The 15,318-nt window shown below is 40.6% G+C and overlaps 1 protein-coding gene across 1 annotated transcript in view; it reads right to left on the bottom strand.

Annotated features, from left to right (window-relative positions):
* Window positions 1–15,318, bottom strand: part of ksr2 (kinase suppressor of ras 2) — a gene marked incomplete at both ends in the record, with an annotated part of 103,390 nt that overhangs the window by 37,917 nt on the left and 50,155 nt on the right. Inside the window, one exon of the mRNA XM_081365076.1 lies at window positions 14,304–14,479. Coding sequence (XP_081221202.1) covers window positions 14,304–14,479 — 176 coding nt within the window. The remainder of the gene's footprint in view (window positions 1–14,303; window positions 14,480–15,318) is intronic.

The following is a 15,318-nucleotide window of genomic DNA, read 5'->3' on the forward strand; positions in this document are numbered from 1 at the left end:
GGCCTGCCACCTGCACTTTTTCTAAAGGATGAGGTAAACCATTTAATAGCAACTGTCAATATTAATTATTATTTTAATTATTATTTCTAAAGATTTTTATTAATTATTATTTCTTTAGAACATTTTAGGAATACTTATAGTAGTAAGTACTATAAGTAAGTACTATTTGTAAGTACTATAGTAGTAGTAAGTACTATAAGTAAGTACTATTTGTGGTGATTCCAACTGACTCGTTTTTTACAGATCTCCATGGAGTTTTTGTGTATCTGTAACGTCGACCATGAGAATCTACTTTGAATGAACACATATAGAGAGGAAAATAGTAAGTAAATAACTTTATAATATCAGTTATCAATATCATATACTTAATTATGACATCAGTCTGTTTTTCATGCAGTTGTCAATTGGGAAACTGTGCATGTTTTATTGACAAATTTTATGATTTTACATCTTTTTTGATTCCACTGTATGTAAAAGAGCAATCTGTACATTCTTTAAAAAAAATCTTTGTTATGGACCAAGTCATATGGATTTGGAATTACATGAGGAAGAGATAAAGATGACAGAACTGTATACATTTAACTCCCAAAGCAGATCCCTATGTTAAATTATTAAGAGTTAAGGTCATAGTGCATCTGCAGATTAAAATAATTTTTTTTTAATTTTAGGTGAGTGACATTACCACACGTCAGAAAACAACAGATCTTGAGGGATTGCCACTTTTCCAGCATGAAAACTCTACAAGTTTACCCAGGATGCGTCTGGTAAATTACCATTTTCATTTTCATTTCTTGGTCATTTTTTTAATCTATTTATGTTATAGGCTACATGTATTCAGGTTATTTACACAACAACATAAATAATAATAATGTTGTTGTTGTTATTATTTTTAAATTTACACTTCAATTAATACCCCTATCTCATGAATTATTCTCCCAGGATACTGATCCTTTAGACCACGGCACCAAAGATGTAGGGATCGGAATCCTTACTGTGGCCGAAGATGCCGCTGTTACATCACTACCAACTCTGACCAACTAATACTGGAAGAGGCCATTGTTCTTGAGGATATTACAGATCTACCAGCAGCATACGCTTGTTCGGACTCATGAATGCACTGAATATGGATTATCCAAAAGAACTGAAGTATACTTTCAAAGTAATTCAGAAGATTTTCATGGATCTTGGAGGTACCTTCTCTGCAAGACAAAGCCATTTTGCAAATGTCATGGGAAAATTTGTGTGACATTTCTCCACTGGACACTGGTTCTTTTATAGTTAATGACAAAAAAAAAAAAAATACTGCTCTGGCAATGTATTGATTAATGTTACGTATTAATTGGTTTCAACCTTAGCTTTAAAGGGATAGTTCATCCAAAGATGAAAATTCTGTCATCATTTACTCACCCTCATGTTGTTCGAAACATGAATGAGTTTATTTCTTCTGCTGAACACAAAAGATGATATTGTGAAGAATGTTACTACCAAATATTTGATAGTAGCCATTGACTGCCGCGGTATTTTAAGGCTACTGTCAACTGTTTAGTTACCAGCGTTCTTCAGAATATCTTCATTTTAATTTCAATTTCAATTTAAGGGTGAATCAATGATGACTGACTTTTCATTTTTGGGTGAACTGAACCTTCAGGCTAATGTTCTTTAACATGCATTGGTAAGTACCATGCATTGAGTTAACAAATTCAAGACTTGCTACGATAATGTCATTGTTGTGCATCAGACACAAACTATTTAAATAAAAAAAAAGTTATCTGACTTGTGTTATGGTCTGTCTCTTATTTAATTAAACTATTTAAATAATATATAATAAATCAATATAGACCTATAAGATAAAAGGCCCATTTGTGTTCAGCCAACTAAAAATACTTTGTTCTGTTATTCATTAGCTAAACATGACTATATATGTTGAAGCAACTTATGATTTTAATGTAATATTTTTAGTTGCGTGGACTTCAGTCCTCGTTTGTGGAGTTTACTCAAAAAAGAGCTTGCAATAAGTTGCCTTATTTTTTTAAGTTGACCCAACTTTTTTTTTTTACAGTGTATAAATGGCGAGCAAGCAATATTTTAAGCGGTGTTGTTCCCTGCCCTCGTTTCATCACGGGTGGGGACACAAACCAGCTTTGAGTTGCTTGTTTGGGAGTGGAGCATGCCCAGTCAGTTCTTGAGGGGGCTGACTGTGAGCATTGCGAAAAGCTGTCCATGAGGACGCTCTGCTCCCGCCGGGCATTCTTTGAGGAGGACGGTCCGGTGCGCACTCCCCTTGGGGCTCGCAAATTGGTCTGACAGCGGGGTTAGAGACGGGCCCAGCCCTATCTCAGCCTTCACCTGCCAGATCCAGTGCCTTATCTCAGGGAGAAGCACGCAAAGCAGTTTCTTCACCCCCGGATGAGGCACCAGTCCTGCGATTATCCAGTTCTGAGGAATTGGATGTCGTCAGCATTGATGCAGGGGATTATGAGAATTCGCCATCTCATACCCCTGCTGATGAGGAGCTTGTGAAGGTTGTGAAGATTTACAATCTAGGTCACAGCCTCCTCGTCTGGGCTTGCCGTTTTTTCCCAACCTCCACACTGAGGTGGCGAGGTTGTGGAAGAAACGGGTCAGGCTGCGGCATGCTTGAATACAATGTCAATCTTGCAAACATACAAGGCTGATCTGCTTAGGGACATGGATGATTGTGATGAAGTCAGCACTGATGCAATTCAAGAACAGTCAGTTCAGTTGTTCCCTGCCGGTTCGCCGCTTCAGGGGACCGAAGTGACTGTTCGACCAAATCCAGAGGCCAGTCTCGAGAGACTGGTTCCCTTAGTAGAATTTCTAGCAGCGTGGAAGCTACTGCCAAATATATCTCATTGGGTCCTGCATACAATAGAAAAGGGTTACAGAATTCAGTTCGATTCTCGTCCGCCCAGATTTCTAGGGGTCCTCTTTACGGTGGTGGACCCCGAGCAGGCTCTAGTTATGGAGCAGGAAGTACAGACTCTTCTACGAAAGGGGGCTATAGAAAGGGTTCCTCCTCCCAGCAGGGAGTCAGGGTTTTACAACCGGTACTTCATTGTTCCAAAAAGGATGGGGGGTTGCGTACTATTCTAGATCTGCGCCAACTAAACCTCAGGGTTCAGAAAATCAAGTTCAAGATGCTTACACTCAAACAGATCGTGTCACAGATTCAGTCCGAGGACTGGTTTGTCACGATAGACTTGAAGGACGCTTACTTCCATATATCCATCCATCCTCATCACAGGAAGTTCCTGAGGTTTGCTTTCGGGGGCGAAGCGTACCAATATCGGGTTCTTCCGTTCGGCCTAGGTTTATCACCCAGCACTTTCAGAAAATGCATGGATGCAGCTCTGGCTACCTTAAGACTTCAGGGCATCCGCGTGTTGAATTACATCGACGATTGGTTGATTTTAGCTCAGTCCGAGCAGATTGCGGTTCGGCATTGAGATGTCGTTCTGTCCCACATAAAGATGCTGGGGTTAAGGCTCAATGCCAAGAAGAGTGTGCTCCTCCCGTCTCAGAAGACCACTTTTCTAGGTATGGTATGGGATTCAACAACGATGCGGGCACAGTTGTCACCTGCACATATTACTTCGTAAATGGGGTAAAATTAGGCCAGTCACTCACTGTGGAACAGTTTCAGAGACTGTTGGGTCTCATGGCAGCTGCGTCCAACGTAATAACTTTTGGCCTCCTGTACATAAGACCTCTGCAGTGGTGGGGTCAGGACCAAGGGTTTTTCTCCAAGAGGAAATCCGTTTCACATGATCAAGGTCACGCGGCGATGCCTACGTGCCTTAGTCATGTGGAACAAACCTTGGTTCCTCGCCCAAGGCCCAGTGCTGGGGGCATCTTGTCGACGCGTAACGCTATCGATGGATGCTTCCCTCACAGATTGGGGGGCGATCATGAGTGGTCGCTCGGCGAAAGGTCTGTGGCAGGACCATCTACTTTCTTGGCACATAAACCGGCTAGAAATGATGGCGGTGTTTCGAGCTCTCAAGCACTTCCTGCCAGACCTGAGAGGTCACCATGTGCTTGTCCGCACGGACAACACATCGGTGGTCTCTTATATCAACCATCAGGGGGGTCACATCACCTATGCAAACTGGCTCATCAGATCCTCCAATGGGCCAAAGGGAAATTACTGTCTCTCAGGGCATCTAAATCAGGGAGTGGATATCCTGTCAAGGCAGGGACTGAGGCCCAGGGAATAGAGAATGCACCCCGAGGTGGTGAAGCTCCTTTGGGAGAATTTCAGTCAAGCTCAAGTCGACCTTTTCGCATCGTCAGATACAACACATTGTCCCATGTGGTTCTCTCTCACACACCCAGCTCCTCTCGGGCTTGGCCGAGGTTACACCTGTATGCTTTTCCTCCAATATCCATGTTTCCGGGAGTTCCAGGAAGGGGCCCGTCTGTTATTAGTAGCCCCGTACTGGCCAGCCCGAGTTTGGTTCTCGGACCTGGTGTCCCTTCTAGACGGCTCTCCGATGGAGATTCCGATCAGGGGGGACCTACTGTCCCAAGCAGGGGGCACGATTTATCACCCTTGCCCGGAGTTGTGGAAACTGTGGGCTTGACCCCTGAGGGTGCCCAGCTCATAGAATCAGGTTGTGGAGACCATACTCCAATCTAGAGCTCCCTCCACGAGAAGACTGTATGCACTGAAATGGAAAATGTTCTTTGCTTGGTGCGGAGAACGCCAACTGAATCCTGTTTACTGCCCTGTTGGTACAGTACTTGATTATCTGCAAGAACATTTCTCTGCGGGGTTATCTCCTTCCACCTTGAAAGTATATGTGTATATGTGGCGGCTGTATCTGCTTACCACACTCCTCTGGGTGGTGCATCATTGGGGAGAAATCCTCTCATTACTCATTTTCTTCGTGGCACCCTGAGGCTGAGGCCTGCACTAGAGCAGGGGTTCCCAAACTTTTCAGACCGCGACCCCCAATATTAGATTGCTGACGACCCGCGACCCCCCCCCCTCCCCCCCTCCCCCCCTCTCTGTGTTTCCCTCTTGTGAGGATTTGCGATTTGGTTACATACTGACAGAGCTAAAACAAAAAGCAACACAATCTCTAAGTCAGCTATTTTATTAACAACTTATGGACAAAAATAAATACATCCATAAGTGAAATGCTTACAGACAGAATACGAACAAGCTGCCTATAACACGCATACAACAATAACTTGGTATTCAGAAAAAACGCCTCACATACATGTATGGATTTCCCAATCAGCACCCAGATTTGGTCAATGGGTGGAGATAATAGATTTCTTGCCCACTGAAGAAATTACAAGTAAACAGCATTCAAGACTGCAAGAGTTCCAATCTTTATGGGCCTTAGTACTCTTTTTGATGTTCTTTTTGTGTGTGTGTGTGTGATTGCATTGTTTGTGTAATATGTGCTTAATTGTGACTAAAAAAAAAAAAAAAAAAAAAAATTACGCCTAATGTGATGGATGGCCGCTGTGCGCGGAGCAAAGCAGGTCCACTCTAGGTTTAATTTTGGAGATCGCCACCCGCAGATCATCTTCCACGTTAAGCCGTGACCTGTGTTTATTCTTAATGTAAGTCAGCGCGGAGAATGTCTTTTCACATAAATACGTTGAGCCAAATTGCATGAGGACATCCAACGCGGCTTTCGACAACTGTGGATATTCCAGCGCGACAGAAACCCAGAACTCGTCCAGCGTCTTGCCGTCAAATGCCGTCCTCAGGGTTCGATCGGTTGAAAGTTCTATCAGCGCATCTTCCATATCTGACGTCAGATGATTTGCCGTGGTTACATTAAATGGTGACCTTATCCAGTCATATTGGTCGTGAGTGTCTCCTTCAGGGAAATACTTATGAAAGTGATCCAAAAGGGACTGAAGGTGAGCCGTAATAGACGCCTTGATGCTGTTAACACTGAGTGCATTTTCCTCCATGAATTCTTCCAGTTCAGAAAACATGTCTATGCGTCCCATTTCCACTCTCTCTCTCCAACGCACCAGTTTTCTCGCGAATGCCTGCACTTTATCATTAAGGTACAAGATGTTTGTGTTTTCACCTTGCAGGGACATATTTAGTCCGTTGAGTTTTTCAAAAATACATGACAAATATGCCAGTCTTGTCACCCAGTCAGCATCAGACAGATGGTCAGCAAGTGGGGATCTTTGGTCTGTGAGAAAAATGCGCACCTCATCCCGCAGCTCGTAGAGGCGTCTCAGCACATTTCCTCGCGACAGCCACCTGACTTCTGTGTGTAGGAGCAGGCCTTTGTGCTCTGATCCCATTTCATTACAGAGAGTGGAAAACAGTCGTGTGTTCAGTGGACGTGATTTTATGTAATTAACAATCTTCACAGCAGTGTCAAGAACATGTTTAAACTCCGCATTCAGGGTTTTGCACGCGAGGGCTTCTCTGTGTATGATGCAGTGCGTGAAATTGAGGTGAGGTGCTACTTGGAGGACTCGTGCCTTTAGTCCTTTCTTTTTTCCCAGCATTGCCCCAGCTCCGTCTGTGCACACTGATATACACTCGCCCCAAGATAGTCCTGCATCTTTAAGTTTGCTGTCCAGCTTATTGAAAATGTCCTCGCCCGTGCATGATCCCTCCAGTTGCGTACAAAATAACATTTCCTCATTTAGTTTCCCCTCAAAAATATATCTGACAAATACAAGGAGTTGAGCGGTGCTGGACACGTCTGTAGATTCATCCAGTTGCAAGGAGTACCTCCCACTCTTCTTCACTCTGTCAATCAGTTGACACTTGATATCCTGAGCCATGTCTGTAATGCGGCGGGATACAGTCCCATCAGAGAGCGGCACTTGTTCCAGCTCAGCGGCCAGTTTATCTCCATGCATGACGCGACTCATAACTATTGCTGCTGGTTTGATTAAAGTTTCTCCAATGGTGTGTGGCTTTTTGGTCTTTGCAATTAAATATGCCACTTCATATGAAGCCTTTTGAGCTTTTGTGGGGATAGCTGTTTGTTTAAAAATGACTTTTTTTTGTCCCTGTAACTCTTTCTCTTTTCTGCGGAAAAAGTCAGTGGGTTTATCTGTGAGGCTGGGGTGTTTGGTGTTCAGGTGTCTTTGCATTTTCACGGGCTTCAGACTCTCATGTGCGAGGACTTCGGAGCACACAACGCATTGAGGGTGTTGTACCTGATTTATAACAATGCACGTGAAACCATAGTTTATGTATTCCTCTCTGTATTTTCTGGCTTTCGAGGAGGGATGGTCCGTTTGCGGGGCACGGGTTTGGCGGGCTGCCCTTCCAGAGGTGGAGGGTAGTCCTGGCGGCTCATCCTCTTCTCTGCCCTCTGTATTTTCTGCTGATCCCGTTCTCTCATCAGCAGGTATCTCTGCTCCCTTCTCGTTCTCTTTTGATGATAATAACCACCGTTTCATTTTTTATCAAGTTTAGATCTCAAAATAGACCGATCGCTGTTTAGCAAAACACCAAATGTGCATCTAGCTAGCTAGCGCATGTTGTTGTGCTGTAAATTGTGATTGACAGGTCACTGTCATAATTAATCGGAGCAAACAAAGTTTTATTTACAGTTTATTTAAATTATCCTAAATTTATACTCGCATCATTACAACATTTTTTAAGGCGAGACACTAGGTGAATAGGGTAATTTTTTTAACAAGCAGATATCACCATGAAACTTTTTGTAATCAACCCAGTTGATTACCTACGTTGAGATGAGAAAAAAATGTATAACAAGTTTTCTGTAATATAATGTAATATAATAACTATGCAAATTAGGCAATATCTAATTAAATATGCGCTAATTTGTATATATTTTAAAAACGAAATCTGAGTATTGGATAAATCCAGATTAAAAATTATTTTTTCATTGTGTTCACATATTAGATGGGGAAAAATTACAGAGGGATTTATGGATATCTACTTTTGTTATCCTGTAAATCAGAATATACTATCAATAGCCTTAAAAAATATAATTTTTGCCATGTTTTTTGTAATAAAATGTTATATAAATCAGGCTAGGAATAATATATTTACAAATCCCTCTGTAAATGTCTTCATAATATAACTAGGTACAAGACTGGAAAGTTTGGTGTATATATAGGTGCTACTAAAGTGGAGATTTCGTACTTGGAGTGTGAGAGAAAAGTCATTTTGAGAAAACAGGCTTTAAAGATTTATCATCAGCCAATGAGATTGCGCATTCAGCCCTTTTACTTTCGCGATTGGTTGCTGATAAAAAGGAAATGACCATATTTGGATCTGACAGCATTGTACAGTGAAGAGAGAGCTTTCCAGCCGTGCCTGTGATGAAAGAGAGCAGACAGAGATCGCGGATCGGCAGGATGATTTACAACGCCAACTTTTGTTGAATTTACGCGAAATCTACAGACGCAAACAGACAAACTGTAATAATTAACAATGTTTTTGCCTGCCGTGTCTCGCATTAACATATAAAAAAAAAAAAAAAAAAAAAAAGTTTCTGTAAATCATCTCGCGACCCCCCGCTTCCCACTCCGCGACCCCCCGGGGGGTCGCGACCCCCACTTTGGGAACCACTGCACTAGAGCACCGGCTTGGGATTTGGCCGTTGTACTGGAAGGCCTGGCTTTGGCTCCCTTCGAGCCCATTGAAGAGGTTTCAGTAAAGTTCCTTACACTAAAAACTTTATTTCTCATTGCTATTTCTTCTATCAAGAGAACTGGAGATTTGCAAGCCTTGTCGGTTGCTCCTTCGTGCCTAGAATTTGAACCTGTTGTGGTGAAAGCCTTTCTTCACCCTAGGCCGGGTATATATTCTTAAGGTCCCTACTAATGTTACGGGCCCAATTGTGCTGCAGGCCTTCTGTCCTCCACCTTTTAATACACCAGATCAGGAATAACTTAATCTGCTGTGCCCTGTGCGGCGGGATGCTTACGTACACAGAGCTGCCCTGTGGCATAAATCGGATCAACTATTCGTCTGTTTCGGGTCACCCAGAAAAAGTTACCCTGCATCCAAGCAGAGGATGAGCAAGTGGGTAGTCGAAGCTATCTCACTTGCTTATGAAGCGGCTGGTCAGCCTTCACCTTTGGCTGTACAGGCCCATTCTACCAGGAGTATGGCTGCCTGAAAGGCTTTATAATCGGGGGTTTCCGTGATGCGGCAGGCTGGTCCTCACCGCATACATTTGTTAGATTTTAAGACTTGGATCTAGGCTCCATTTCGGAGTCTAGGGTGCTTGCTTCTTAGTGTGCGCAATGAATTCACATAGAACAGGCATTTGCTATTATGGTGTCGTGGGTATAGTGTTCCTACAGCATCTCGATGCACCTCGAGTTCTCAGGAACATTTCAGGTTACGCATGCAACCCTGGTTCCTTGAAGAGGGGACGAGATGCTTCGTTGCCCTGCCATACTCCCTGCATGCCTGTGATCGACTTGCTTCAGTCTATCAGAAGCTAGCGCGGTCTGTTTTCAGGTGTGCTTCATAGTTTCCTGGTCAATGATGTCAATCGCCTATGATGTCTCGTCTCTCCATTGGACTGATTATACACGTGCTTCATTATGCAATCATGCAGAGGCGCTCCCACAGCGTCTTGAAGCAGCGTCTCGTTCCCTCTTCAGGGAACCAGGGTTACATACGTAACCTAAAATGTTTTATCTGTCTCTTAAAGGGATAGTTCACCCAAAAATTAAAATTAGCCCATGATTTACTCACCCTCAAGTCATCCCAGGTGTATATGACATTCTTCTTTTAGATGAATACAATCAGAGTTTTATTAAAAAAATGTCCTGGCTCTTCCAAGCTTTATAATGGCAGTGAATGGCCGTTTCTGTTTTGAAGTCCATAAAAGGTCATATATCCATTATAACCGAATTCCACACGGCTCCGGGGGGTTAATAAAGGCCTTCTGAAGCGAAGTGATACGTTTGTGTAAGAAAAATATTCATATTTAACACGTTACACATAAGTAAAATTCTAGCTTCCGGCCATACGCAGTCCACTTATGCCTAATGCGCAACTTATGTGAGTAATGCGACGTACTGCTGATATTTACGCTACGCCATGACGCACTACGCTACTTCTGACGTCACAAGTTGTGTAAGTTGCGCATTAAGCGTAAGTAGACTGCAAATGGCCGTTTGGCCGGAAGCTAGAATTTTACTTAGTAACGCATAAATATTAATATTTTTCTTACACAAATGCATCGCTTCACTTCAGAAGGCCTTTATTAACCCCCCAGAGCCGTGTGGAGTTCGTTTATGATAGATAGATGCCCTTTTATGGACTTCAAAACTGAAACAGCAATTCACTGCCATTATAAAACTGGGAAAAGCCAGGAAATGTTTTAATATAACTCCGATTGTATTCGTTTGAAAGAAGAATGTCATATACACCTAGGATGACTTGAGGGTGAGTAAATCATAGGCTAATTTTCATTTTTGGGTGAACTAACCCTTTAAAAGTGTCCTTCTCTCTTGTGAAGTTATATTATTATATACATACATAAATACGGCCAAAAAAGTCGCTGTCTGGATTTAAATTAAATTAAACATTATTGCAGTGATTATTATGTTTCTACCATGCTACAAGTTTGGCAACAGTTCTTCTAACACTAATTGATGCAGTGTGTAGCTTTTTACTTTAAAGTGCTTGACTCTTGGATTGAATGAGTGAATGAGGCATTTATATAGCGCTTTCATATGTACTACTGTATACCCAAAACGCTTTACAATTATATCAGGGAATCTCTCCTCAACCACCACCAGTGTGCAGCCTTCACTTGGATGATGCGACGGCAGCCACACACCAGCTATAGGTGGAGCGGAGAGAGAGTGGTAGAGCCAATTCAGTGGAAAGGGATTATTAGGAGGCCATGATTGGCAAGGGCCAATGGATGGAAATTGGGCAGGACACTGGAGTCGCACCCCTACTCTTTACGAGAAGTGCCATGGAATTTTAAATAACCACAGAGATTCAGGACCTCGGTTTAACATCTCATCCAAAAGGACAATCTAACACATTGTCAATACAAGATCCAGACCAAAAATGTTTGCAACTCTTGATGGAAATAAATGTTGTGATGTTATTTCAATCAAGAGGTGTATCAATTTTTGGTCAAGATCTTGTATTGACAAGACACTCTGTAAAGTCTACTCCAGCACATCCCAAAGACTTTCAATGAATGTAATATCTGGACTCAGCGATTCTTCATGCTCCCTCCCAACCATTCTTTCACAATTTGAGCCTGACGAATCTTTACATTGGCATCCTGGAATATGGCCATGATGTGTCTTCCTGCATGGTTGTTTAAGAAATGAAAAGCTACACACTCCATCAATTAGTGTTAGAAGAACTGTTGCCAAACATATAACATGCTAGAAACAAAATAATCATTGCAATAATGATCCAATCATTGACTCCTACGCATTTGCCAATTTAAATCCAAACAGCGACTTTTTCTTCAGTTGTGATGTTAAAAGTTAACAGTTAAACTGAAAGTAATCATTTCAAAGTATTGCACACACTACTTGTATCCTGTGTGCATGTCAAGAAGCTTGAAACCATGAAGCACAGGCCTCCGGCACACTGTTGCTTGCTGTGTACAATAATACTGTCACCACATGCAGAAAAAGCAGACGCATAACCAGGGCTGACGACACTCGTGAGGCCTGGTTACTGCCACCGTGTCCGGCCTGGAGCCCCATCGGGACGTCCAGAATGCAAGTAATGCCATTACAGAGGCTGCCACAAACCCAATGAGATTATAAACCTGCAACTGGTTTATCGGAAATTCAACTATAACGTTCTTTCATCTTGTTTCACAACAAGCCCTTGCGTCCCAAACTCTGGAGGAATTTGGTTGTTTGGGTAAAAAATTGTCTTAACAGCAAGGTTGTTATTAGTTACTTTTATGTTACTTTTGCATTACTTTTTCTCACCTGGGCTGGGCTTGTTTATTTTTTAATAACAAAATAACACATTTCTATTTTTGGCAATGTAAAAGCCCTTTTACACCAAAAATGAAATTACTCAGGACAGAAATAAATTTAAAACAATGAAACTTAAATGTGATGTTTTTTTGCTTATACTGTAAGTATGATTGAATTGGATCATAGAAGATCAACATCAAGGACATTGGTTAATAAAGTGAGACTAAATACATAAATTAGGTGTCATTCAACATTTTAATTATTCCAAGTTTGCTTAATAGTTTGCATTTCACTGTTTTTATTCATTTTGAGGAATACTGAAATCTGTATTTGTGAGAAAATTTATGAGTAAATACCTGCTCACATTTAGTCTAGAACTACAATGACGATCATGTTTACCCAGCGCACAAAACGCCTCTGTAAATGTAAAAGTAATGCGTTACTTTACTTGAAAAAAGTAATCTGATTATGTAACTCACGTTTCTTGTAATGCGTTACTCCCAACACTGGTTATTATCGTCAACTACTATTATCAAAAACTACTAATACTACTATCAACTATTAATACCTCTATGTTCATTGAAATATAACAAAATATAAATATTATATGAAAAAATTTATTTCTGATAGTTGCCAAGGCAACATTTCTAATTTTCGTTTAGTTTAGGTCAAAGCACCAAAATTACTAACTAGAAATAAAATGAAATAAAAATAAACTGAAATAAAAATAAATACAATGTACAAAGCATTCAGCAGATTGCCAAAACTTGGAGGGGGTCTATCATTCATAATTCTGGAAACGAGCAGTCAAAACTTTTCCCTCCATCTGTACGATAATCTCATTCCAGTCTCAGTCTTTTGCGTCACTCTTGTGTCATTCCCAGTCTTCTCACATCCACACTGCTTCCGTTCAGCCCATTATTCCTCTAATAGCCCACGCTAAGAGGCCCCCAGTGTAGATATTGGACTTGGACAATATGCGCTTTCACGCTGCCAGGTGTCCTGGGACACGTGTAGGTTTGGGACGCTGCCCTTTAATAGGTGATGAGAAGGGAAGTCACATTGTGAAAGGAAACGACAAAGAAAGTTGTAATTGCCCGACATGCGTCATCAGACATCTGTCTACACTAGCTGTGATCTAATGGTGTTGACCGACCTCGAAGAGTTTCAATGTCTTTAAACACGCACATGGGATAAAGCTGAACAATGTTACTCTAAAAGAAATTCAGATCAGGGAAAGTAGACAGAAGAAATGCATAGTATTTATTAATTGCTTAAAAGGTAAGTCCAACCTTCAATTTCTCCTCCTCAAACCTTTAAGATAAGACTTTCGTTCATCTTCAGAACACAAATGAATGTAAGAGATTTCTGCCCCTCCATTGAAAGTCTATTCACCCAAAGCTCTGATGCTTCAAGGAGATTGGTAAAGAAATCCAAAAGAATTGAGCAGTTTAATCCAAGTCTTCTGAAAAGACACAATCCCTTTATATGATGAACAGATTTAATTTAGGCTTTTATTCACATTAAACATTGGTCAGCAAACATACATAGTGCACTCAAATCTGGCAAATGGAAGTGCAAGCATGCTTTCAATGGAGGGACAAATTGATGTTTCAAAGATGAAAGGAAGTCTTCTGGGTCTGGAACGACATGAGAGAAATTGATGACAGAATTTTTGATTTTTGGGTGAACTATGCCTTTAAGTAATTAGTAAATAAATACTATGCATTTCTTAAGTATATTTCTTATGAATTTGAAAAGACAATTCTCAACATGAATCATACTTTACAACCCATTTTAATTCTAGTAGGCGATATGATTCAGGATATTCAATGAACAAAAACATTCTTCTTTTTTTTAATCAGAATGGTTTTTGTTCAAACTTTAAAAAAAAATCCATGGATTTCACTCAAAAATCTTTCTGTTTCTCAAAAGTCTTTCAAATTTAATGAAAGATTATGAAGTCAAACTTTTTTCTTTGGAATAATGTGCACAATAAGACCAGGAAAATGCATTAAAAAAATAAAATAAAGCAAAGGTGAATTCAGATTACCCATTGACCTAAACTAATAATCTGTAAGGTATTATATAATTAATACATACTGTAAATATATATTATATATTATTCATTCATTTCAATCAGTAGTGTATCTTTGGGTAAAGCATCCTTTATGCTTCAGTGTTTACTTGATATAATGATGACGGCAGATTGCTTTTGTGTTCAATCTGGATGTTTGCATGTGTTTATTTACAAGCAAAGGATAACACGCACCATGCAAGGTTCTTCAGAAGTTAACTTATCATCAACAGGTATAGGACTGAAAGAGGAACCCAAAATAACATGTTGTCCTACACAGAGGTGAATGGATGTGTTTACTCACTTGCTGAGGGGGTGTCGGAGTGAACCGGTGGTGTCGAAGGGACAAAATTAGGGAAAAAGAAGGAGCGAAGTGAGTGGTCGGAGTGGAGAGGAGAGCGCTGGGTCGGCAAGTTTTCACAGCTCCCAGCGACACTGCTGTGGATCTTCAGGTTCAACGGCTTGTTCTTTTTTTTTGTTCTACAAAGAGAGTAAGAGAAAAAAAAACACAAATGAGCCCAAAATAAGACAAGATCACAATGTTTACAATGTTTTATCTAGTTTCCAAACACACACTTGCACATCAAGCTCCATGACAGATTTAGCTTCAAAACTCAACATAAGTAAACCCACATCGCACACACATACTCATGTAAGGATGCACAAAAAAAGAGAGAAAGAACTATTTAAAATTACGTGATTATGGTTGGTTGAGCGTTGTAACTGATTAGTTAGTTAAGAGAATGATTAGAGAAATTACCCTAACCCTAACCCTAATCAACAAGGTTTTATGTTGTACTTCTTTTCACAAAGTACCATTGGTAATTTGAATTTATTTTGGATTTGTGAAAAACTAGATTAGACATTGTGTAAGATCAAATAAAAATAAAAAAACATTTTGCAAATAAAGCAGCATTTTTAACACACAGTCAGTGAGCTTGCGTTGAACTGCAGGGCTCAGTCGTGTCAACTTGCATTGACCGCTTCAGTGATTAAAATGCAATCGAAATATCTCACAAAACAAGCATTGGCATTACAATGTAAATTGTATTAATTTAAGCATTTAAAGGTAAATTGAACTCAAATTATGATTTTCGTCATAATCCTAAACTTATGTAGGCTATAACAAGACATTTCATGCTACAGTTTTTGTAGCTGTACTTCTCACAATCTAACACTGTTAAACAAAGTTGTTTGTAGCATCTGTGAGAAATCGTCTGTTTGCAAAAGAATAAAAAGACCACAGGTTATCATCAGGACTCAGTCAGCAATAAAAAAAACACATTATACCCAGGGCTTAATTTGTGCCAGAAAAAGCT

This window comes from Scardinius erythrophthalmus (assembly GCF_964197995.2).
Source record: "Scardinius erythrophthalmus genome assembly, chromosome: 5".
Taxonomy (NCBI): domain Eukaryota; kingdom Metazoa; phylum Chordata; class Actinopteri; order Cypriniformes; family Leuciscidae; genus Scardinius; species Scardinius erythrophthalmus.